The sequence below is a fragment of the Prionailurus bengalensis genome, chromosome D2 (genome assembly GCF_016509475.1).
Source record: "Prionailurus bengalensis isolate Pbe53 chromosome D2, Fcat_Pben_1.1_paternal_pri, whole genome shotgun sequence".
Taxonomy (NCBI): Eukaryota; Metazoa; Chordata; class Mammalia; order Carnivora; family Felidae; genus Prionailurus; species Prionailurus bengalensis.
Genome location: NC_057351.1, coordinates 77,178,756 through 77,200,812, shown reverse-complemented (window position 1 = coordinate 77,200,812; position 22,057 = coordinate 77,178,756). Strand labels below are relative to the sequence as shown.

The window sequence follows — 22,057 nt, the reverse complement described above, 5'->3', positions numbered from 1 at the left end:
CACCTTCACAGACAGAGTGATCAGATTCTGTAGTTTCTTATATACCTCTGGCATTTTCTTGCCTTTCTTCCCCTTTGTGCTTTTTACAAGAGTATTTTCCAGATTTGCACATTGAATGTAAACCTCTACCCTTAATCGGCACAAAACCTCCATAAGTAACCCTTTCTGTAAACACGGTTTTAAAGTTTGAACAGTAGTGATGGCAACAAAGTTCGTAGAGGGCTTCGGTTTGAAAAGCTTTGGCACGAAAACCTTGTGGAGATCGTTCGGAGGAAGCTGCAGATGTACGTGAACTTTTGCCATGGGTCTGTGGGCAAAGATTCCTTACAGGTCATAGGTTAGCCGCAGAGCAGTTAACTTCTGACTGGTAAGTTTTTCTTTTCTTCAGCAGCCCCTAAGCCATATTTGTCACTGGGATGTTCTTACGCTTTCCCCCTGCCCCGGGACCGACCCCTGACTCCTGGATCCTTCCTTTCTTGGGTTTGCTCTTTGACTTGCTGGAGCCCCGGCCCATCCCGGCCGTGAGCAGAGGGTCTCATCTTCCAAACTAGGAAGGCACGTCCTGTCCTGCAGTCAGCCTTCCCTGCCGGTGGGGTTCCAGTCTTCCCAGAGCACACAGTGTGACAGCATCTCCCACACAAAACGCCCGCAAGCTGCAGATCTTCCAGGTTCCCTGGAGGGGCTGCCGGTCCTGAGCTCCCTGGGATCTGGGCAGCCAAGGATTCCGAAAAGGCGCTAGGAGAAACAGTCGCGACGTTGGTAGCAAATATCAACCGAACTCTTCGCCAGTGCCAGGCTCAGCACTAAATGCTTTATGGGTGTGACCTCATTTTCCCCTCACGGTAAGTCTGTGGGGTGGGAACTTTCCTGGTTTCCTTTCGACGGGTAGGAAACTCTAGTCTAGGAAGGTTCCACGACTTCCAAAGCGCTCACAGTTGGCCAACGTTGGAACCGGCACGTAGCCCCCCCGGGTGGTCCCGTTGGTCAGAAAGCCACCACCTGAGTGGAGCCCCGTGTCGTAAGCAGTTAGCAGAGGAAGGGTACCAACCAGAGTTGGCTTCTAGGCCAAGCCCGGTCACCGGGGTGCCCCCATGGGAGGATGCAAAGATGCCACAAAACCCAGCCCGGTAGTGCTGGGAAAGGTTGCAAAAGCAATGGTCTCGTTTTTGTTTTTGTTTTTGTTTTTTTTAAGTTTATTTATTTTGAGAGAAGGAAAAAGAGAGAGAGAACACGAGCCGGGGAGGGGCGGAGAGAATCTCAGCACAGAGCCTGACACGGACTCGATCCCATGACCATGAGATCATGACCTGAGCCGACATCAGGAGTCAGTTGCTCAACCGACCGAGCCACCCAGGCGGCCCGTGTGATCTGGTCGTTTCTAACTCCGTTAGAAGTCACTGTATGTCAAGCACGTGTGCTCTGCTGTTTTTCCCCCTCCTGGGACAGTTCTACCTTCCTCAGTTCGGATCCCTACCATTCTAAAAAATATTTTTATTGCTAAAGAAAGTGCTTCTTCCGGGGGCGCCTGGGTGGCTCAGTCGGTTGAGCGTCCGACTTCAGCCAGGTCACGATCTCGCGGTCCGCGAGTTCGAGCCCCGCGTCGGGCTCTGGGCTGATGGCTCGGAGCCTGGAGCCTGCTTCCGATCCCGTGTCTCCCTCTCTCTCTGCCCCTTCCCCGCTCATGCTCTGTCTCTCTCTGTCTCTCAAAAGTGAATAAACGTTAAAAAAAAAAAAAAAAGTGCCTTTTCTAAAACATAAAAAGAAATACATACGCCTGGTGATAAAACTCAAACGACTTGGAAAGTTCTGAGGTCAGATGAGTTCTGCCCCTTCCCTCAACTGTGAGTCTTGTCTCTCTCTCTCTCTCTCTCTCCCTCCGAAGGTTAGCCACTATTCAATCTCTTCTATATCATTCCTGAAAGTTAAAAGAAAAAAAAAAAAAAGGTTGTGTTCTCATGCCCCACATGGGGAGGCCGCTCTCCTATGCCATACCCTGTACTCCTTGCTGCTGCTAAGAGCAGAGTTTTGAGGACATGCCTCTTTACCCAGAACTGTGCCCCCTCTTACTTCCCCGTGGGGTTTCCCCTCATCGTCATCGATGGCAGCACACCAGACGCAGCGATAGTGGAATTCTGGAATTCCTGCGGGTCTGATGATGACAGACTGCACGGCTGGCCTCGCGGAGAGAGTCCTGGCTGCAGGATTTGCCAGACCGCGGCCGTTGGGGGCCTGTATCGTCTCGTCCCAAGACTGACTTTTCCAAGTCTGGTTGGTTCTGGTTGCCCGTGACCCTCAGGGACCAGTTCCCATTGCCGTGAATGGTGATCTCTGCCTCTTTGTGTGGGAGAATTTTCCGGAAGACCGTTTTGTCTTTGACAACACCAGCCTCCTTCTGTATCCATAGCACATGGCCTTGGTGCAGGGTGCTAGGGTTTGGGGAAGCATCTTTGGCCAAACCCAGTCCTGAATCTTTCTGATTCCTTCTCCATGGATGGAGCTCAGGACGTTTGTGTGGTCGCTGAAAACTGTGTACATCTTGATGTTTTTTGAGAGACCCTGGTTTCTGAGAGCGCTGTAGCTGAGGCCGTGTAGCGCAGTGAGTTGGGGCCCACGTGGAGTCTGGAGGGGGTGTTCCCGGTTGTCTGGCCAGGGTGCCGTCCCTGCCTAGTCCCTGGCATTAGTGGGGCGCAGGACTGGATTCCACGGGAGTTCACACAGTTACCTTTTGTCCTTTCCTCCTCCTGCCATTTGAGTGCTTAGACACTTGGGTGTGAGGCCTCAGCCTCTTGGAGCCGAGTCTATCCGTGAGGTCTTTCTCAGCTCCAAAAGTTACGATTCTTCAGCTCCTTTTTAAAAAGTTATTTTTAAATTGCTTCCAGCGAATGACTTTGCTCATACTCTGCATGTAAAGCTTAAGAGTAAATGCCCCTGTCAAAAGACCACTCAGAAGGGCTCAGAAATGTTCTCTTGTACGTTTTAAAAGATGATAGAAATTCTGGGTTAAAAATCCCATACGTCTTGATTTTATTTTTTATTTATTTTATTTATTTTTGAGAGAGGGTGAGCATGAGCAGGGGAGGGGCAGAGAGAGAGGGTGAAAGAATCCCAAGGAAGCTCTGAGCTGTTAGCACAAAGCCCGATGTGGGGATCGATCCCCGGAACTGTGAGATCATGACCTGAAATCTAGAGTCGGATGCTTAACTGACTGAGCCAAACAGGCAGTCCATACATCTTGATTTTAATACCGAAACCAACTTCCTATTCCTAAAATGACTCCACCTCAAACCCCCACCCCAGTCCGTTCTTGGGCTCTTCTTGGATTTCTCCCTGCCTTCAGGGCACTTTGGGCTTACAAAGGAGAGAATGAAGATTTTTGTCTCAGGAAAGTATGGGTCTTCCTGTTCCCAGCGGGAATGGTTCAAACTCTACCTCGCAAAAGGTCACTGCAACTAAGTATGTTTATCTGCCCTCGGTCTTTGCCACCTTAACTTCAAAGGTATGTTTGGGGGCGCCGGAGTGGTTCAGTTGGTTATGTGTCTGGCCTCAGCTCTGGTCATGGTCTCATAGTTTGTGAGTTTGAGCCGCACATCAGGCTCTCTGCTGTCAGCACAAAGCCTGCTTCGGATCTTCTGTCCCCCTGTCTCTGCCCCTCCCCCGCTCATTCTCTCTCAAAAAATAAATAAATACAACTTTAAAAAAAAAAAAAAAGGTGTGTTTGTAAGCATAGCTGGAGAGTCCTGTTGACCAGGGCAGTCTTGCAGGGGACAGAACCAGAGAGGAACTGCGGGCTGCTTTGATGGACCACGTTAAGCCTCATGTTCCAACTTTCTTGAGCCGAAACCTTGTTCATGGTTTAGAGTGAGGTGGTGGTCAAGCAGCCCACAGTTGTACCAGGATGGTGTAGTCATCCTTGGGATTGGCCTTCAAGTGGGCTCCACGTGTGTTTTCCTTATAGAAACTGGCCCAGGAAAGACACCGTATTTAAGAAGTAACCGTTTTGTCAGACACAGACTGAAATGGTTGGGGGTGAATGAGAAAACTCGGTGTAGCCCTTGCAATCTTCAGATGGAAGAGATTTCCCACATGATTATGAATACAAGGATGCATTTTGTTTTTCTCCTTGACTCTTCGCCCCACGCTTTCAATCCATTAGTCTCTACAAAGAGGCAGTTGATTTCCGTCGAATGGCCTGGGCGTCACCGGTTCCCAGAAGGACTAGGGGGGAAGCAGAGAATGGCCCTCAGTGCCTGGGTCTCCGGTTACCTTGAATTAAGACCCTTGGAGCTATGGGATGCCCTTCACATTCAAAGCCTAGAGCTAGTTCCTTGAGACGCTTGGCTTTTCGTTCCAAAAGACAGATGCCATATCGGAGAGCTGATCGTCTAACAAAAAGTTTTTACGGAATTTCACAGGCACAGAATTGATTCATGATATGAGCTGGTGTATGGGGAGATTGGTCACGTGGGGCTCCGGGACAGGTAACAAGGCAGTAATGAAGCTCATGGGGTTGTTGTTGTGTCCTCAGGTGGCTGTTGTGAGGAATTCGGACAGACAGATGACTTCTATTTTGACCGGGTGCTGTCTAAAGATGTTTGCAAACCCGGTCTTGGGAGCATAGGAGGTGGGTGAGATGTGGTGCTGCCGAGATAGGAAGACAGAGGAGCTGGAATCCGATTCTTGACTTTGGCCGGCCCTCCCACCTTTCTTCCTAAGAATCGACCATCTGGCTGGGCTCTGGCCGGCTGCCAGCCTTCTCAGGTGGAGCCAGGATTACATCTGTGTCTTTGCATTTTGCATCCAGGTTTCTGCCGAGTCCAGCTCCTCCATGAACTCCAACACCCCGCTGGTGAGGATAACCACACGCCTCTCCTCAACGGCAGACACCCCCATGCTGGCAGGGGTCTCCGAGTATGAACTTCCAGAAGACCCAAAGTGGGAGTTTCCAAGAGATAAGTGAGTATTTCCATTGGACACATCCCCAGATGGAGACTTAGGTCTAAATGGGGATGTTGGATTGACATTTTCTTTTTATGGTCCTTAACTGCAAAGGTCATGTCTGACGATGTCAACAGGAGTGAGTGAGGTTGTATTTCTAACCACCTCCTGAAAAAGAAAAGAATTGATTCTCTCACTTTTAATCGTTCTTTAAAAACAGCTACTAGGCATGGCTGGTCTCCAAACAAGATGGTACCTTGTTAGCATTTTTTTTTTTTTTTTTTTTTTTTTACTGTTTAGATCATTCATACCCAGTCGCATGGACTAAATATCCCACTTATAAAAACACATGTGACCTTCCAGCCGCTGGTGATTAGAACATGACTGTTCTGTAGTCCATTTCTTCGGAGAAATATAGATGTAAAATACAAATGGCCCTAGGAGTCTTCACTCAGTGTTGGCTGTTTTTAATGGTTATTCATGTAATATGGGGCTGAAATGGTTCAAATATGGTATCTGACATCAAATTTCCCGTGGTCCATAGTATTTTCCTTAGTGGATGGTGTGGCGGTGTTCTGATCCGGTGTTTGTTCTAATCAGCATGCCCACCCGGGCTCTGTGGAAGGCATTACCGGGAGCTGTTTATCTCTTGATCTGCCTTGATGTCCATGTATTTGGGCTCTCTTGGACTGGATCTGAATCCTGGTTCAGCTAGCCAGTGGCTAGGCAACCTTGATTTTCTGAACTTCCATTTTTATAAACTAAAGATCATGGTATTGACCTCCCAGGACTGAGCACAATTCTTGGCTTCTGAGTTTCCCTGCCTTGTGTTTCCCTTCCTGTACGGGTAGGCTGAGAGCTGTGAACCACAAACATCGAGAAGATGGTGGGGCCAGGCAGAGAGTCTGTGAGGCAGATCTTGTGCTCCCAGCCCTCTATTTCTGGTCCTGCCCAGAAGACAAAGTGTGACGGTCCTTGAAGACTGTCAGCTCACTTGCTGTAGTCGTTCGAATCTGAACATTGGGAATAGTAGAAGGTGGACACCCCAGACTATACGTCTACATTCCCTCACCTGCCGTAACCTCTTGCCTGGCTTGGATGCAGCTTTCACTCTCTGTCTGTCTTGGCATTTGCAGTTATCTCCCTGAAGTTAAGTCAGAGAAGTGTTTAATTACAATCAAAGAAACTCCTACACAAACTTGGAGGTACCAAGATAAGCTTTTCTAGAGACTGGGTATGACGAGCTCTCTTTGGGAAGAGAGGTAGCTTACGTGGCACCTGTGATTTCGATTCACCCAACTCCACACCCGTTTTGCTTCCCAGCAGCCAATTTCGAGATACTAATGTGTGCCATAAGCTAGGACCAAATAATTATACAGGTGTCACTCTGTCAAGAGAGCTAATGGAGGTAATTTCCAGTGTGTTTGGGTCCTGTAGCGAAAAGACCATTCTTCATTCGGGACTTGTTTCTTGAACAATAACCGGGGAGGCACCAGAGAAAACACAAGGTGTGGTTTCCTTCCCTGGAGAAGGTGGGACGAGAACCGGGTTGTTTCTCGCCAAGCCACTTCGCTCCCTCGTTTGAGTGTACCAGTCGGAGGGTGTGCACGTTCCTGCACGAATAGGACTGAACGAGGGGGCTGCCATCGTATCGTAAGAAATCCCAGCTCTCAGGTTCAGTGCGCGGTTTTTGTCGCCTGTGACGCTGCAGCCAACAGTGGAAGTCTGTGTGTGCCTGACCGTTAGCTCCCACCTTGGGGGAGGACCCTCGGTGCGGAAAATCTGAGCGCTAGGCATTTCAAAGCGGAGTTTAGCACAAACGTAGGTGGAGCAGACTTCCAGTGAATGAAGGCTATTTAGAAGCAGTTTATTAGATTGGAGGCAGAAGTTATACAAAGAAAGGATTGTTACGCTTGTCGTAGCAGGGCAATAGGACATAAATTAGCCATTTTTCCAACGCAAATGTTTATTTTCTGCCAAGATATTAAATTTAATTTTAGTTCAGGATAGAAACAGAATGACCTCAGCATAGCATACGCCGCCCTCAGTCTTTGCTTAGCTTTTGCAAACCATTGTGTGCTTATCATAAATAGTGTTTATTTACTAAGGGCAGCTTAATACTTCACTGTGTTGTGCTTAAGTGAAAAAACCACATTCATAAGTATCCCAAAGATTTCTCTGTTCTCTTGGCTTCGAGAATGCCCAGAGACAAATCTATGGCTATTAGTATGGTGTGCACCGAGCTTCTGAGCTTAGAAATCCAGTTCCTTGTGTTCACTCTGGATTTTCTTCATTATTCATTTTGGGTAGTTAAGGATTTTCTAAACTGTGAGGTCAAAAGAGAGTCCCCTCAATTTCTAGAATTTTCTTTTTCCTTTAGGGAAAAATTAGAGATTCCTTGAAATGCGTTTAAGATTCATATCATGTAACTTGGCCAGGAATGTGACCGTAAAATCCATTGGTATTTGAATAATAGTGATTTTAAAGACCTCACTTCACAGAGACAAAAAAAAAAAAAAAAAAAAAAAAAAAAGAACAGCTTTAACATTTTTTCTTTGAGACATTCTAAATTACAAATATTCAATTGGCTCAAGATCAAAAGCTCTGCATTGTTAGCACTTAGGAAAGCTGACCACCTCACTAGCGAGGATACCTTCCACAAAGAAAATAAATCGTGAACACAAATGTGAAATTTAATAGCTGTTCCACCCGTAATTGACATTCTCTAAAACGTCACTAAGAAAATACTCAAGCGCGTGTGTACCCCAGGTCTCATTAGTTCCATATGATAAATGCTCCATGCTTTTGCAAGCCGCTGAAAGATTTTTATATTTAGTTCTGGAATTTCCCTCGCTACACCCCTTCACCAGATGCCGTGTGCTAATCCCCTATTTACACATTTAGGCTGACGCTGGGCAAACCTCTGGGGGAAGGTTGCTTTGGGCAAGTGGTCATGGCTGAAGCAGTGGGGATTGACAAAGAGAAGCCCAAGGAAGCAGTCACCGTGGCAGTGAAGATGTTGAAAGGTGAGTGGGGTGAGGGGGATGGGTGGGGGTGGGAAAGGGGTGGAAAGTCTTATCAAGAATGTTCCTTTTGTGGCATGTGAACTCTATCATGGCAGGGGTCAGAGAGCACATAGTTGACCTAGGGGTTGAGAAGTTTTCCATATAAATCAGCATCCCGGACAGACGATTTATCTTGAGCTGTGTGCACTTACAAGAAAGAAAAGCCAGTTTTGTTAGAAAGTGGTAGCCTCCCAGATTGTTCTTCGTCAGCTCCTAGGTGATGACCGTGATTTCCTATTCCCTCTATTTTTGTAGATGCTTAGAAAGTAGCAACTCACATATGATTGATTAATTTAGAGGAGCATCGGCCTCTTGGATTTGGGTCCCAAACCTTCCCTTACACATAAAGGAAGGTTGACCCTTTTGGAGGGAGTGAGGGGGTGTAGGGAGAGGAGGTCACACCTTCTGTTTTGTAAGAGAAACAAAACAGAATTGACACCGGTCTGGGAGAATCCCTTAGAAAGCTAAACGGACACCAGCAGGATCGGTGGCTGGGTAGAACCTTCTGGGCCATGTGAGCAGTTACCCCGGGACGTGAACGTCACATGTCGTTGTGCACTGACCTTCTAGCCCTGCTCCATGCCTTTGTCCAAGGAGCTTACGGCGTTTCAAACATTAACTTCTTCCTCCACAGTATTCTTTTATGAGACGAGTTATAGGGAACGGTTACATTATAAATCCTGTTGTAGGGATCTTAGAAAGGACGGTTTTTCCCACGTGTCTGGGCAGAGACACCTGTTCTTGAATATGGGTGCCTGACCCATTTGTGGATGCTTCCTGAATTACGCTCTTTCTTTCTTTCATGGGCTGTCGTGGGATGATCGTGTCCCTCCCTGTGTGGGGAGGTAGCAGGTGGAAGGAATAAGAAAGATGAATTTTTTTTTAAGTTGTTGATCTGCATGGCTCCCAAGAAAACTGGGGCGTTTTGAGGTCCTCACGTTGGGGTTTGATACCTGGGAGGACTGTGCTCCCCCACCCCACGTGTCCCAGCTCCACCAAGAGAGGTGGCCCTCTGGCTTTCGTCTTGTGTGGCCGGGGCCTGCCTCGTGCGCCCTGGCCCTCTTGCGTGGCAGGTGTGGTGGGCTGCATGCCCCACAACAGCCAACCTTGGCACCCCCTGGCCACGTGCCAGGGCACGTGTGGGGAGGGCCCAGGCTTCCCACCTCCTTTGGCAGAACTTCTGTTTGGCGTCTGGAGTTCAGAAATGGAGGTCTGGGGGGTTATTTCTTTGGACGTACCCAGGTTGGTCCTCCTTTTCAGGATGGAGGAAGACGTTAGCCCCAGAGCCCTGTCAGGCGTCATTTTTCTATAGCCAGTGGGTGGCTCACAGCAACATCCCAGCCCTGTCTGTGTTCCGTGTGTCTGTCTTACCCTCCAGTCAGTTAATTGCATTGCTCCTCCTTTTGTGAAGCTGAAAAGCTTTTTGCGGTGAGGCTGCTACGTATTTCCTTATCTCATTGTTTTAGTAAATGCAGATTGTTCCATACTGAATTAGCTCAGAGAGGTTCACGTGGAAGAGGCTTGCCACTTTCTAGAAGCTGTGAGCCTGTGACTGTAGGACCTAAGCCGCTTTTCTTGAAATTATAGAGCAGAAGTTTAGAAAACTTTAATTCTTTTATGTTGAGAATCACAGCCCCCTTTGAGAAACCCATTATAGAAGGCATGGGCCTTTGCCCACTCAGAATGCACACACACACACACACACACACACACACACAGTTATGAGGTGCCCCCTGAACCTGTCTGTGAATTTTCTAAGGGCTACAAGGGCTTGGATTAGCAGCACTTGGTCTAGAGAAAGTCTGTAGTGATTTGACATACCCCATCCGGGTCCTTCTCCCCACCCCTGATGTGCTCACAGTTGTTTTCAGGTGTCTTGAAGTTTGATAAGGTTTTTTCTGAGGCCCCTTAGATCTGCCAGAGGATGGAATTATTTCATGATGAATTTAAACACCTCCCCCCCCCCCACCGCCCCCGCAATTTGTGAGGTTTGCTGGAAAAGAATTGGCCTTTAGCAGAAGAAGGTCTACATTTCTAGTCCTGACTTTTGACCTCATTGACCCCAAATTAGCTATTTGACACAGATCGGGGCAGTTCCCCGTCCGGGCCTTTGCCCCCTTCCCAGTAAAATGAAGGAGATGATTTGGAAAGTCTTTTCTGGTTCTAAAATTCAATTTCATGCTGTTTCAACTACGTTTTTGGCAATGACTTACAGCAGCAGCTGACGGGTTAAGAGAAAAGTAACTGGTTTTTAATTTACCGAATGTTTGTAGATGATGCCACAGAGAAGGATCTTTCTGATCTTGTGTCAGAGATGGAGATGATGAAGATGATTGGAAAACACAAAAATATCATAAATCTCCTTGGAGCCTGCACTCAGGATGGTGAGTAGGAGGAAAAAATGCTTTCATCCAAATAATTTACGCTTCAATGTTAGCATCATTTTAGAAACGGTTGGACTTTTGGATCTTGCTCCTTGGGCACCTCAAGTGCATGTTTAAAGTTCTCTTTAAAAATCCCCTTAGGAAGATGTTCCTGGCCATGAGCACAAAGGGGACTTTGTGACCGTACTGGGGGACTGGGGAATGGTAGGCGTTGGGTGGCTTTGGATGGGAGGGCCTTATAGAGTCCTGCTGTTCTGAGGCCATAACCTGGAGGGTGTTCGGAAAGGGCAGGCTCCTTGTGGTTTTGCCTGATGGTGCTGATACCGGGAGTCGGGAGACTTTCCGTGGAGGGTGATGGTAGATATTTTTGGTTTGGTGGCCTTCAGCGTGGGTCTCGGTGGCCACGACTCGTGTTTGCCCGGTAGCGAGAAAGCAGCCACAGATGATGCAGATGTGAATGGGCCTGGCTGCGTGCCAATACGATTTAATTGCAAAAACAGGCAGTGGGCAGGATTTGGCCTGCGGGCTGTCATTTGCCAACCTCCGATCTGTGCCTCGGAGAAAGGGTCGCACGTGTGCGTAAGGAGGCGTACGCAGAAGCGTTTGTTTATTACCAACCTGGAAGCAACGTAAATGCCCAGAAGTATAGAGAAATAAATAAAGCGTGGCCTATTTATATGGTAAAATGTATATATAGCTGTTGAAAGAATGATCTAGATTTTTTTTTTTATCAGCCCGACTGGGTTCCTTCCTCAAGGATAATACGTAGGGGGGAAATGTAAAGCCGTATCTTCACGACGCATTTATGTGCTGGAAACCAGTGCATTGCTTATCGATACATATATGTGGGTAAAATGATTTAAAATGAACGGGCAGAGAGAGATCTCTGACAGCCATTGCTCTCCAGGAGGGCACTGGAGCGCCAGGAGGGGGGCACTCGCCGTACCTCTGTTTATTTCTGGAAGACTTTGGGGGCTCGCTCCCTTGACCAAGTGTCGATTGGCATTTTGGGGAAGAGGAGAGGTGCCGCTGTCCTGTTTTTGTGTGTGCTTTTCCGTGTGTTCAAATTCAACAAAAAAAACGCCGGCTTGTGAGAGCTCACACTGTGCTGAGGTTCCCGGGGGGGCAGATCTGGGAAGGGTAGTCGCCTTCCTGAGCTGCTTTCTCTACTCCGTCCGCAGGGCCGCTCTATGTCATAGTTGAGTACGCCTCGAAGGGCAACCTCCGGGAATACCTCCGAGCCCGCAGGCCCCCCGGGATGGAGTACTCCTATGACATTAACCGCGTCCCCGAGGAGCAGATGACCTTCAAGGACTTGGTGTCCTGCACCTACCAGCTGGCGAGAGGCATGGAATACCTGGCTTCCCAGAAAGTGAGTCCTTCACATTCTCCTCAGTTGGGTAGATTCCAGTTTAAAAAAAAAAAAGAAAGAAAGAAAGAAAAAGCCTGTGAAGAAAACAGGCTCTTTGGACGTGCTCGTTTGCTGAGTCAGGCCCTTGCATGTCTCGTACAACCTGGAAAATACTTACTGCATTATTCACACAGGGGCTTAGTGAACTCTTTTCAAAGCCGGAGCAGCCTCAGAAACGTCAAGGGACTGCATAGATGAGCAGAAAAGGTGTCTCCTCTCCTGAGATTCAGCTCTCGGTAGAGAGCCGCGGGCGTTGAGGGGGCGCGGGTGATTGTTTTTGGCTGTATTCGTTCTGTGCCGAGTTGGTGGACGGAGACTTTGGGTGTTGGGGTTATGGTTGCAAGTTTGAAAGGGCGTTAAATATTCTAAGAACAGAGATCAGGCGAAGGGATATTTTAGTAACACCGAGTCCTGGATGTCATCTGGGTTTATTTTGTCTCCTCTCGCGGGGTGACCCTCTGGTTAGAAGTTGGCCAGGTCCCCTGAGGTGAACCGTCTGCATTCCAAGCATGCCCCTGGCAGTGGAACTTTAAACATCTGAGCTATTCTGAAAGCAGTTAGACAGGTGCCCTGATGTCCTCTGGGGCATTTTGGATAACCCAAGACACTCTTCCTTACCTCACGCTTTGCAGGGAGGGTTGTAGGACTTTGTCCTTGGGCAGAGGTGGGGTCACTGCCTACCTGTGCTGGAGCTTGAAGCCCATCTTTGGGTCCCCAAAGAAGCGAGGTTCTCTTGTGGGCGTGGGCCCACTGTCACCGTGGGGACCTGGGCTGGGTCGCGGCCGTGCCAAGTCCTATGAGTGAGCGAGGCGGCCCGCGCCTGACCCCATGGCGTTAGGGATCCGGGGGAGGGGTGGCCACATCTCCGCCCCTGCTCCTGTGGCCACATCGGAACCCGGCCAGAGCTACCACGTGCTCTGTTGTTGTTGTTGTCGTTGTTGTTTCAAGAGAGTCCAGACTTGAAGACTTTTTCAGATCTTTTTCTTCCCCCCTAAAAAAGCACTCACCGTGTAGATTTTAGGAGACAGTTTGGTGCCTGCCTCTGTGTGCAGGTGCACGAACCCAGGGGAGTTTGTCACCTGGAAAGCCTTTGACGTGAGGAAACGGTCAGCTCCGGAATGTGGGACATTTCACAAGACATCGCTTCACAACGTCAGCATCACGAAAGACCAAAAGTACTGGGGAGATGGTTCCAGATTAAAGGCAACTTAAGAGACAGGACAGCTCCATGTACTCGCGTGACCCTGGACTGGGTCTTGTTCGGGATGGGGGGGGGGGGCAGCTTTTATCAAGAACATTTATGAACTGAAATTTGAATGTGGGCCGTATTAGGTAGTACGGCCAGATGGATCCGTGTTAAATCTGGAGGTGGTGATAGTGGCCTCGTGTTAAAGGTAGATCTTTGCTCAGGTATTAAGGTGTGAAGTATCAGTGGGGTCTGTAACTCACTTTTCATTTTTTGTTTTTTAATGTTTGTTTATTTTTGAGAGAGAGACCGGGCGCACGCAGGGGAGGGGCAGAGAGAGAGGGAGACCCAGAATCCGAAGCGGGCTCCAGGCTCCGAGCTGCCGGCCCAGAGCCCGACACGGGGCTCGAGCCCACAAACCGCGAGATCGTGACCTGACCCGTCAGCCGCTTAACCAACTGAGCCACCCAGGTGCCCCTGCAACTCACTTTTGAATGGTTCAGGCATAAATAGTGTGTTCGCGCAGGGGGGATTGCGTGTGGAGAGGAAGACCAGCGCGACAGGTGAACCTGGCAAACGTCGGTATCCGTTGTTCTAGTTCACCTTTGCTGTAGCTTCCAGATAGTCCTAACTAAAACCCTGGGGAGTGTGACCTGCCCGCAGGCTGCCAGTTGTGACCCTCAGGTCTTGGTCACTCTGGACCCTCCCTGTGTGGGAGAGGGGGAAGCATTCCCATGGCGGGTGGTGGAGTGGACCCAGGCCTGGACCTCTTGGAGCAGGAACCTCGGGCGGCAGCAGGAGAGATTAACAAGAAATGTGGGACTAAAAGTAAGTATGTGAAAGGCTGAGAAGCGTGCTGTGCAGGAAACAGGCAGTGTGAGGTCAGTGGGGGGCCCGGGGCCGGGTGTGGGCGCAGGTGGCCGGTGGGCGCTCACGCGGAGGGAGAGCTGTGCGGCTTCTGGGGAGGGACGTCGAGAGCAGGGTGTGAGATGCGGCTGGAGACGGGCGGGCCCTGCTGATTCAGGGCCTCCCAGACCCGGGCCGGGCGCTCCCGGCACATGACGAGCCACGGAGGGGCCTGACGGGGTCGGGTTTGTGCTGCGAAGCTCGCTCCTTCTCCCGCTGCTCGTGACCGCTGGGTTAGAAGCTCGGGGTCCTGCGGAAGGTGATGGTGGTTTGTGTTAGGGTTTCTTGGCTCCCGGAGGCACTGGAGGAGACCACTGATGTGGGATCTGTTTTGCTGTCGGGGTACTGAGTAGATTTCCGGTCGGAGAGACTGGATGGCGGTGCGGCTGATCGGGACGAGGAGGACTAGGGAGTGGGAATAGATTCTGGTGGGCCATCCAGGATGCACCTTGAACATGCGCGGGCGCCCTTCAAGGGCCGCTGTCGAGCAGGAAGTTGCAGGCCAGAGCTTAGTTCTGGGGACTGGGCTGGGACCTCGGCAGCCAGCAAAGGAAGTATAGTTTCAAGGCACGGGTGGGCATCTAGGCGGGGAGAGGCGGAGCAGAGGGGCAGTAGAAAAAACTCTCAAATCTGGAGCTTGGCTCAAAGCACCCGATGGCAGTAGAGGCTGAGGGGACTCAGAGGTCGGGAGGAAAGGCAGGGTGTGGTGTACAGAGGTCACAGGAGGGGTTTCAGAAAGGCGGGGTGTTCTTCTGCTCGGAACAGGAGAGGAGGATGCGCCTTGCGCCAGGCTCATGGAGCCCGCGGAGATCCGCCCCTGCTCCCAGCTGAGAACTCGGACATCCTTCCTCCTCTGTTCAGTGTAGTAGAGAAGGAACCAAGGGTCAGGTGAACTTTGTGAAGGGGGCAAGCGAATACATTTTAGGATGAAGAGCGAAAATGCCCTTGTCAATGGGGTTGTGATAATAGCGATTCTCGCCGTGATTAATTACTACCTGTTTTTGAGAACTTAACATCTGCCAGGCACAGGACAAGCCTTTTACATACAGTATCATCCATAACCTCAGAACAGCTCTGGGATAGGTGTGATTTTAGGATAAGCGAGGACTGTTAGGAGGTACCAGGAAGCCTTTGGGCAGGTAGGTATGTCTAAGTCATTTTCTATATTTCCAACATGGGGATGCCTAGGTCCACAGAGAAAAGTGGCTGGTCCCAGACCCGGCCCTGTGGTTCATTCCTCACCCACCCCGCTCCCCAGACTCCCCTGCTCTCTCAGGGAATCCCTGCTTCACTCTGGATGGAGGGGAGGACCACTCGCACAGGGTGGGCTAGAAGGGACAGAGCTGTGTCCTGATAGGGCCTTGCGGGGTTCCCTTAGCTGAGGATCCTCTGCAGTTAAAGCCCTAGAACCGATATGAAGCTGGTGGTCGATGAAGATCTTAAGAATGGTCCCCTTGAGGGGCGCCTGGGTGGCTCAGTCGGTTAATCGTCCGACTTCAGCTCAGGTCACGATCTCGTGGTGCGTGAGTTCGAGCCCCGTGTCGGGCTCTGTGCTGACAGCTCAGAGCCTGGAGCCTGCTTCGGATTCTGTGTCTCCCTCTCTCTCTGACCCTCCTCTGTTCATGCTCTGTCTCTCTCTGTCTCAAAAATAAATAAACGTTAAAAAAAAAAAAAAAAAAAAAAAGAATGGTCCCCTTGAGCAGAGACTGCTTCCAGAAATGGAGGGCTTTTTCCTGACAGTGGAGGGGAAGAAGCAGGGAAAGGGCCAGATCCTGGCCTGCCCATACGCATGCCTCATGGCCGCTAGCAGTGAGCTTACTGGAGGCCAGCTTAAGGAACTGTTGAGTGAGCTCTCTGGCTCATTACTGATGGAATGCAATTATGAATTCGCCTCAGTAAACATTTACTGGGTCAGGCCCTGTGCTCAGTGCTGGGGATACAGAGATGAACTTGTAGGGCCTGTCCTTGAGCGGCTTTCCGATGTAAGTGTGTGTGTGTGTGTGTGTGTGTGTGTGTGTGTGTTGGTGGGGAACTAGGCAGTTGGCAGGTAAAGAAGCACCGTGATGTACATGGAATACAACTAGGTAATTGGGGTATTTGAGCCTTGTACAAATTATGAAAGTTGTGCTGTTTCTAGTTCAGAGGCCACTAACTTTTCTTCTTACCAAATCCCCAAACCAGTTAAACTTACTCCCATGTGTTAAGCCTGAGTGGGTGTTTGTTTGCTTTTGGTTTTTTAATTTAAAAAAAAATTTTTTTTCTTTTTTAACATTTATTTATTTTTGAGAGACAGAGAGAGACAGAGCATGAGCAGGGGAGGGGCAGAGAGAGGGGGAGACACAGAATCCGGAGCAGGCTTCAGGCTCTGAGCTGTCAGCACAGAGCCCGATGTGGGGCTCGAACCCACGAACCACGAGATCGTGACGTGAGCCAAAGTCAGACGCTGAACCAACTGAGCCACCCAGACGCCCCGGTTTTGTTTTTTTTAAAGCAAGCACCAGCTTTCCCATCTGTGAAATGGGTGTAATCATACCCATCTCCTAGGTTGCCACGGGCATTTAATTAGGTCAGCCGTGCAGAGGCACCCATTGCACAGTCTGGGTCATAAGGATGTTAGTCTTTCTTCCCTTAGTGACCCGTTGATCTCTGCTTACTTAAGAAATGGAATACCAAATGGTCTGAGGGCCCTAGTTATGTAAATGATCAGCACTGCACTGGAAAACAACTCCCGATTTCTGCAGATGATGGGAATTTGGCTTGATGTTAATTATTTTCTTTTCCTGGCGTGTTGGTTCCAAGTCTCTTACTGTTCAGCCCAGAGGGTGGGCGTTACAGCCCAGAGGGTGGCCGGGAGTGTTTGGTAGCATCGTGGGATGTGGGAGATAGGTGCTAGATTGTGGCTCTCACTCCGATGATGATGGAGGCCACTGTCGTGGCGTCTCTGAGTTGAGCCCTAATGTGTGGTGGGAGCCCAGCGTGTGGGAATCCAGATTCTTCTGGCCGCACGGCTTGCCAAATGCACAGAGCTCGTGTCGGCGGGGAGCACGCCGCCGGGAGAGTTTGGCCAAGGGCTTGGAAGTTCAATCTGAAGAGGCCTCCAAACTAGGAACATGGCTCCCACCCCGGCCTGGTCCCCAGACGGCTTCTGCGAGCTCTCACGTTTCCTGCTTCCATTCTGGCCAGGCACAGGCATACTAACTTGTGGGGCTTTCCTGCTTTCCCTTTTCTGGTGTTTGCGCATCTAGGGGGCCACAGAAGCATCTAAAAACCAGGAATTGTTGGGCGGTGGGCAGGAAAAGAGAATTCCCGATTTATTCTTCAGAGAGAGCTTGGCTGGCTTCTCTATACTGGCCATTTCGCGGAGCGCCTGTCTGCAAAGAGCCCCATTTCGCCTTTGTCAAGTGGCCTGATAGGACTCTCCTTCTTCTGGTCATTAACTTTGCCAGGAGCCCGTGTAAAAGCGTTTGAAAGGGATATTTGTTCACCTCTTTATACCTTGCCTTTTCCAAAAAATAGGGGGTGATGGTTTGGGATTCTAATTACCATGTATCATGATGAAATCTTACTATGCTGAAGTGTAACTGAAATGTTTAGAACAGCTTGCAAAAGTATATCATTTGTAGAAAGGAAAAATGGGAATTAATGATCTCTAGACCCAAGACCGAAGAGCGAGTTTGTTTCGGAACTGGAAATTAGCCGCCCCGTGTAGCGAGCATTTCAACATTCCGCCCTGCCGCCAGGCAGGTGACAGGCATAGGTTGGACCCTTTGTGTGGGCTGGTGTCTTCTGGGACATGGACAGACAGGCGTTAGTCATGATCTACGCCGGGAAAGGACGTGGTTAGTACTTTGAGAAATGCAACTTGTGGGAAGCTTAGCAGGTGTGTAAGGCTGAGTTTGGAAGCTTGGAGACCCGTTAGGGGCAGTGTGGCATCTACGGGGATGGAGTGAGCAGTGGTGACGTCCTGGGCTCAGTGGTTAGTAGTGGGGATAGAGCAGGATGGACAAAGGGCAGAGGCATTTGGGGGTCGATGTCAATAGAACTTGGGAGGAGGGTGCAAAGAATTCTGGGGTGTATCTCAGAGAGAGCCGAGACCTTGAATTGGAGGTACCAGAGAGATGTTAGTGCAGAGATGTTGCCTAGCCTGTGGAAGATAACAAGGAGAGTCCCAGGAGAGAGAGGTCAGGAAAGAGGTAGGAATTTGCAAATCTTTTGTATGTATCTAACAATAGAAGCCCTGGGGTATGTGGAAATACACAAAATTAATGGGACATTTCCCCAGTTTTCAGGGACCTGGGGAAGAGAGGAAGCTAGGTTAAGAGAGTGAGCCAAGGGAGGGATGGGGTCGCACTCAAGGGGGGTGGGGGTGCGTTTCTGAAAGGAACATGAAATCAACAGCGTCCAGAGCTGCAGAGGGAAGAATTAAGACATTAGAAGAACTCACTTTGGTGTGACAAAAGGTTCCTCCATCAACTTTGAGGCGTGGGGATGGAAACAATGTTTGTGGACTGACCAGGAGGTAAAGATGATGTGGTTTTGGAGGTTAACTAGCTCTTCTGAGTTTGTCTGTAAAGGGAGGGAGAGCAAGTGTTAAGATAAAAGATTTTAGAATAATCTAGTTACAGATCTCGTATGAAGGACACCAGTGTTGGTCCTTGGTGTATCTTTACTCTTCAAAATGACTGGGGCCTTGGTTTTTTAGTTTTGTTTTTAATTTTTTTTTAATGTTTGTTTATTTTTGAGAGATAGAGCTCGAGCAGGGGAGAGACAGGGAGACACAGAATCTGAAACAGGCTGTCCGCACAGAGCCTGACGCAGGGCTCGAACCCACGAACCACGAGATCGTGACCTGAGCCCCAGTCAGACGCTTAACCGACTGAGCCACCCAGGTGCCCCTAGTTATTTTAATTAGAAAAGAAATAACCAATTTTTGATTTATGATGTATTTCCTCTCTGCATCCTAAGAAGTATGTTTTCTCTTTATTCTTGAAACATTTTGAAATGAGTTCTTTCTTGGTTTCAGTGCATTCATCGAGATTTAGCCGCCAGAAATGTTTTGGTAACAGAAAACAATGTGATGAAAATAGCAGACTTTGGACTGGCCAGAGATATCAACAATATAGACTATTACAAAAAGACCACAAACGTAAGTCAGTGGCAGTGATGTGGTGGAAGGAAGGGGGGCGTGGGGGTGGCACGGAATGTTCTAGATGAAAGATGATAGATGCTCATTCCTCTGCCCTTTATCCCTGTTCTTTTGCTTTACTCTTTTTTTTTTTTTAATGTTTATTTATTTTTGAGAGAGAGCGAGTGAGCGAGCGAGCAAGCAGGGGTATGGCAGAGAGAGAGAGGGAGACACGGATTCTGAAGCAGGCTCCAGACTCTGAGCTGTCAGCCCAGAGCCCGATGTGGGGCTCGAGCTCACGGACCTCAGGATCATGAGCTGAGCTGAACTCAGACACTTAACCCACCGAGCCACTCAGGCACCCCATCTTTTGCTTTACTCTTGACCAATTTCTCAAGAAGTAAATTTAAGCTATATTTAAGATACCTTTAGTAAAGGTGAATAACCAGCAGCCTCTTGGGTCAAGAACTTCCCTAGCAAAGACTAGAGCTTGGGAGTTTCTAGGTTAATTTTTGCCTAGAAGGTGGTCAGGATGTGTCTGTGTGCTAGGGAGAGAGATGGTCATGAGAATCCAGAGAAATGGCATTTTATTCCTGCGCCCAAATCTGCACCTTGCACGTTCTATCCAGGCCCTGCGGGAGCGGATTCCTTCTGCTCTCCTGACTGACCAGTGAAAATCATTAGCATCTGCTCTTCAGTGAGGCACAGCCTGCTGAGCTTGCTAAAGTAAATTGGGTTTAAGAGAGTGGCTCTTACATTTTTTTTCCCACACTTGCAGGGGCGACTTCCAGTCAAGTGGATGGCTCCAGAAGCCCTTTTCGATCGAGTGTACACCCACCAGAGTGACGTGTAAGTAACTCCTCTTCTCTGGCTTCTCGCCATCGGGTTGCGTTGCAAAAAACACCGTGTTCACCTCTCTTGAGTCTTTGGTGCCTGCCGTATCTCACACGTTTCTGGAGGGTGCAGGAGCCGGCCTTAGAAAGGACGGATTTTATGGTAGGCTGGTGACCAATGCCGTGTTACTAATCTGCCCAGCTTCAAAGCGCACGCGGGGGGCGCACCGCAAAGCCACCTCTGGCCGGAGCGGAAGTGCCCCCCGCCCCCCAACTTATTCACGGATGTGCGGCCTCAAAGCCGCTATCGAATTTGCCAAACTGGTGGCATGTTCTTTGCTCCCTGAAAGAAGGAATTTTGAAACTTCTCCTACTCGATGGTCATCTACCATACTCCCCCCCCCCCCATCCTAGCTTTGCCCCGACAGAGAAACGCTGAGTGGGGCACGGTCTGCTCTGGTGATTTCCACGGGGCCTGATGGCTCTGTGTACCCTTTGAAAAAAAACATCAGACCTTGTCTTGGCACCCTTGAGAACGTTAGAGAAACAGAGTGAACATTCTATACTATGTCCGTGATGGTAACACCTAAAAGTACTGTCAGGGTCAGGCTCCCAACTGATGTTGTCGACTTTGAGGTTTGGAAATGAGGTCGAACGATGTTCCCGTGGTGGGACGCTGGGTGGAAGGTTACAGAGCATCTCTCGGTACTGTTTTCCCCAAGGTCCCGTGAGTCTAGAATTCGTCCAAAGTAAAAAGCTGGAATCAGTGGAGTTGTTTTTATTCGTGGGAGCAGGAAGACCCCGGGGTGGGTGTTGATTCCCTGCCAGCACAGTCCCAGAAAGAAGGTGCCGGGGGCCCGTGTTTGCAGGGAGCCAGCTGCCTGCGTGGGGGTGCCACTCTTGCTGTGCACAGAACCGGGGAGAGTTTTCGTTTCTCACCCCAAACCTGAAACTCCTCCGGATAGAGTCAGTAGGGGTGTGTTTCCAGAGCCACAGTGACATAGGTAAATGCAGGAATCTCAGCTCGATTATGCCAGGAATTGTCAACATCCTGAAGGGGGCCCAGAAAGTCCAGCCGTGGGTCTCCGCAAGGTCAGGTGCACATGGTACCTTGTGAGTTGTTTTCAGATTCTCTTGTGGGAAACTCGTCTCGGGCCTAGGATTCCTCCAACCTTTTTTTTTTTTTTTCAAGTTTTTTTTTTTAATGTTTCTTTAGTTTTGAGAGCAAGCGAGAGAGAGAGAGAGAGAGAGAGAGAGAGAGAGACAGAGCACAAGCAGGGGAGGGGCAGAGAGAGAGGGAGACACAGAATCCGAAGCAGGCTCCAGGCTCTGAGCTGTCAGCACAGAGCCCCATGTGGGGCTCGAACTCAGGAACGGTGAGATCGTGACCTGAGCTGAAGTCAGAGGCTTAACCGACTGAGCCACCCAGGCGCCCCCCGCCCTTTATTTTCTTTAAATGTTTATGTATTTTGAGAGCGAGCAAGAAAGAGAGGGGGAGGAGCAGAAAGAGAGAGAGAGAGAGAGAGAGGGAAAATCCCAAGCAGTCTCTGAGCCGGCAGCCTGGAGCCTGATGGAGGGCTAGATCTCATGAACTGCGAGATCATGACCTGAGCCGAAATCAAGAACCAGGCGCTTCACCCCCTGAGCCACCCAGACGCCCCAGGATTCCTGCATCCTAACCCCAGCCTGATGCTCACTTCCTTTCATGACCTTAGTAAATCAGGAACCGTTTGTGCCCTCAGATGCCCCACTGGCTGCGCTGGGCAGCTGTTACCTCCAGCATTGGCTTGCTGGCCTTATTCTGTCAACTGCTCCTGCTGGGGGGTCAGGCACATGGGCTGACGGAAGAGCCGGACGGCAGCATGAAGAGCTTTGCTGCTTCCGAGTCGAGATCCTCACATGCGAACACCGCATTTAACATGAACAACTTCACTTGAGAGGGACGGAATCAAAACCCAACCACCCCAAAGCTCCGCCAAAAAAAAAAAAAAAAAAAAAAGTGATGGCTTACCATCACTCGCGTGTTGTCTGTTGATGGAAAATTCCTTGAGAACATCCCTCACATCATCATCACTTGGGGATGCTCCTTCGGGGCAGGAAGGAACATGTAGGATGAACTTCAGGAGGGCTCGGGTCATTAGTCTTTGAACATGAGAAGTGAGTGGGTGTTTATTTTCTTAACCGGGCACGTTGAGGGTTTTTGCGATTCAGG

At 49.6% G+C, this 22,057-nt stretch overlaps 1 protein-coding gene across 10 annotated transcripts in view; it reads left to right on the top strand.

Moving 5' to 3' along the window:
* FGFR2 (fibroblast growth factor receptor 2) overlaps positions 1–22,057 on the top strand; it is a 108,253-nt gene that overhangs the window by 79,316 nt on the left and 6,880 nt on the right. For all 10 annotated transcript variants that reach the window (XM_043597727.1, XM_043597726.1, XM_043597725.1 and 7 more), the window contains 6 exons: positions 4,802–4,953; positions 7,840–7,961; positions 10,274–10,384; positions 11,566–11,756; positions 18,911–19,033; positions 19,791–19,861. In XM_043597727.1, the coding sequence (XP_043453662.1) occupies positions 4,802–4,953; positions 7,840–7,961; positions 10,274–10,384; positions 11,566–11,756; positions 18,911–19,033; positions 19,791–19,861 (770 nt within the window). The remainder of the gene's footprint in view (positions 1–4,801; positions 4,954–7,839; positions 7,962–10,273; positions 10,385–11,565; positions 11,757–18,910; positions 19,034–19,790; positions 19,862–22,057) is intronic.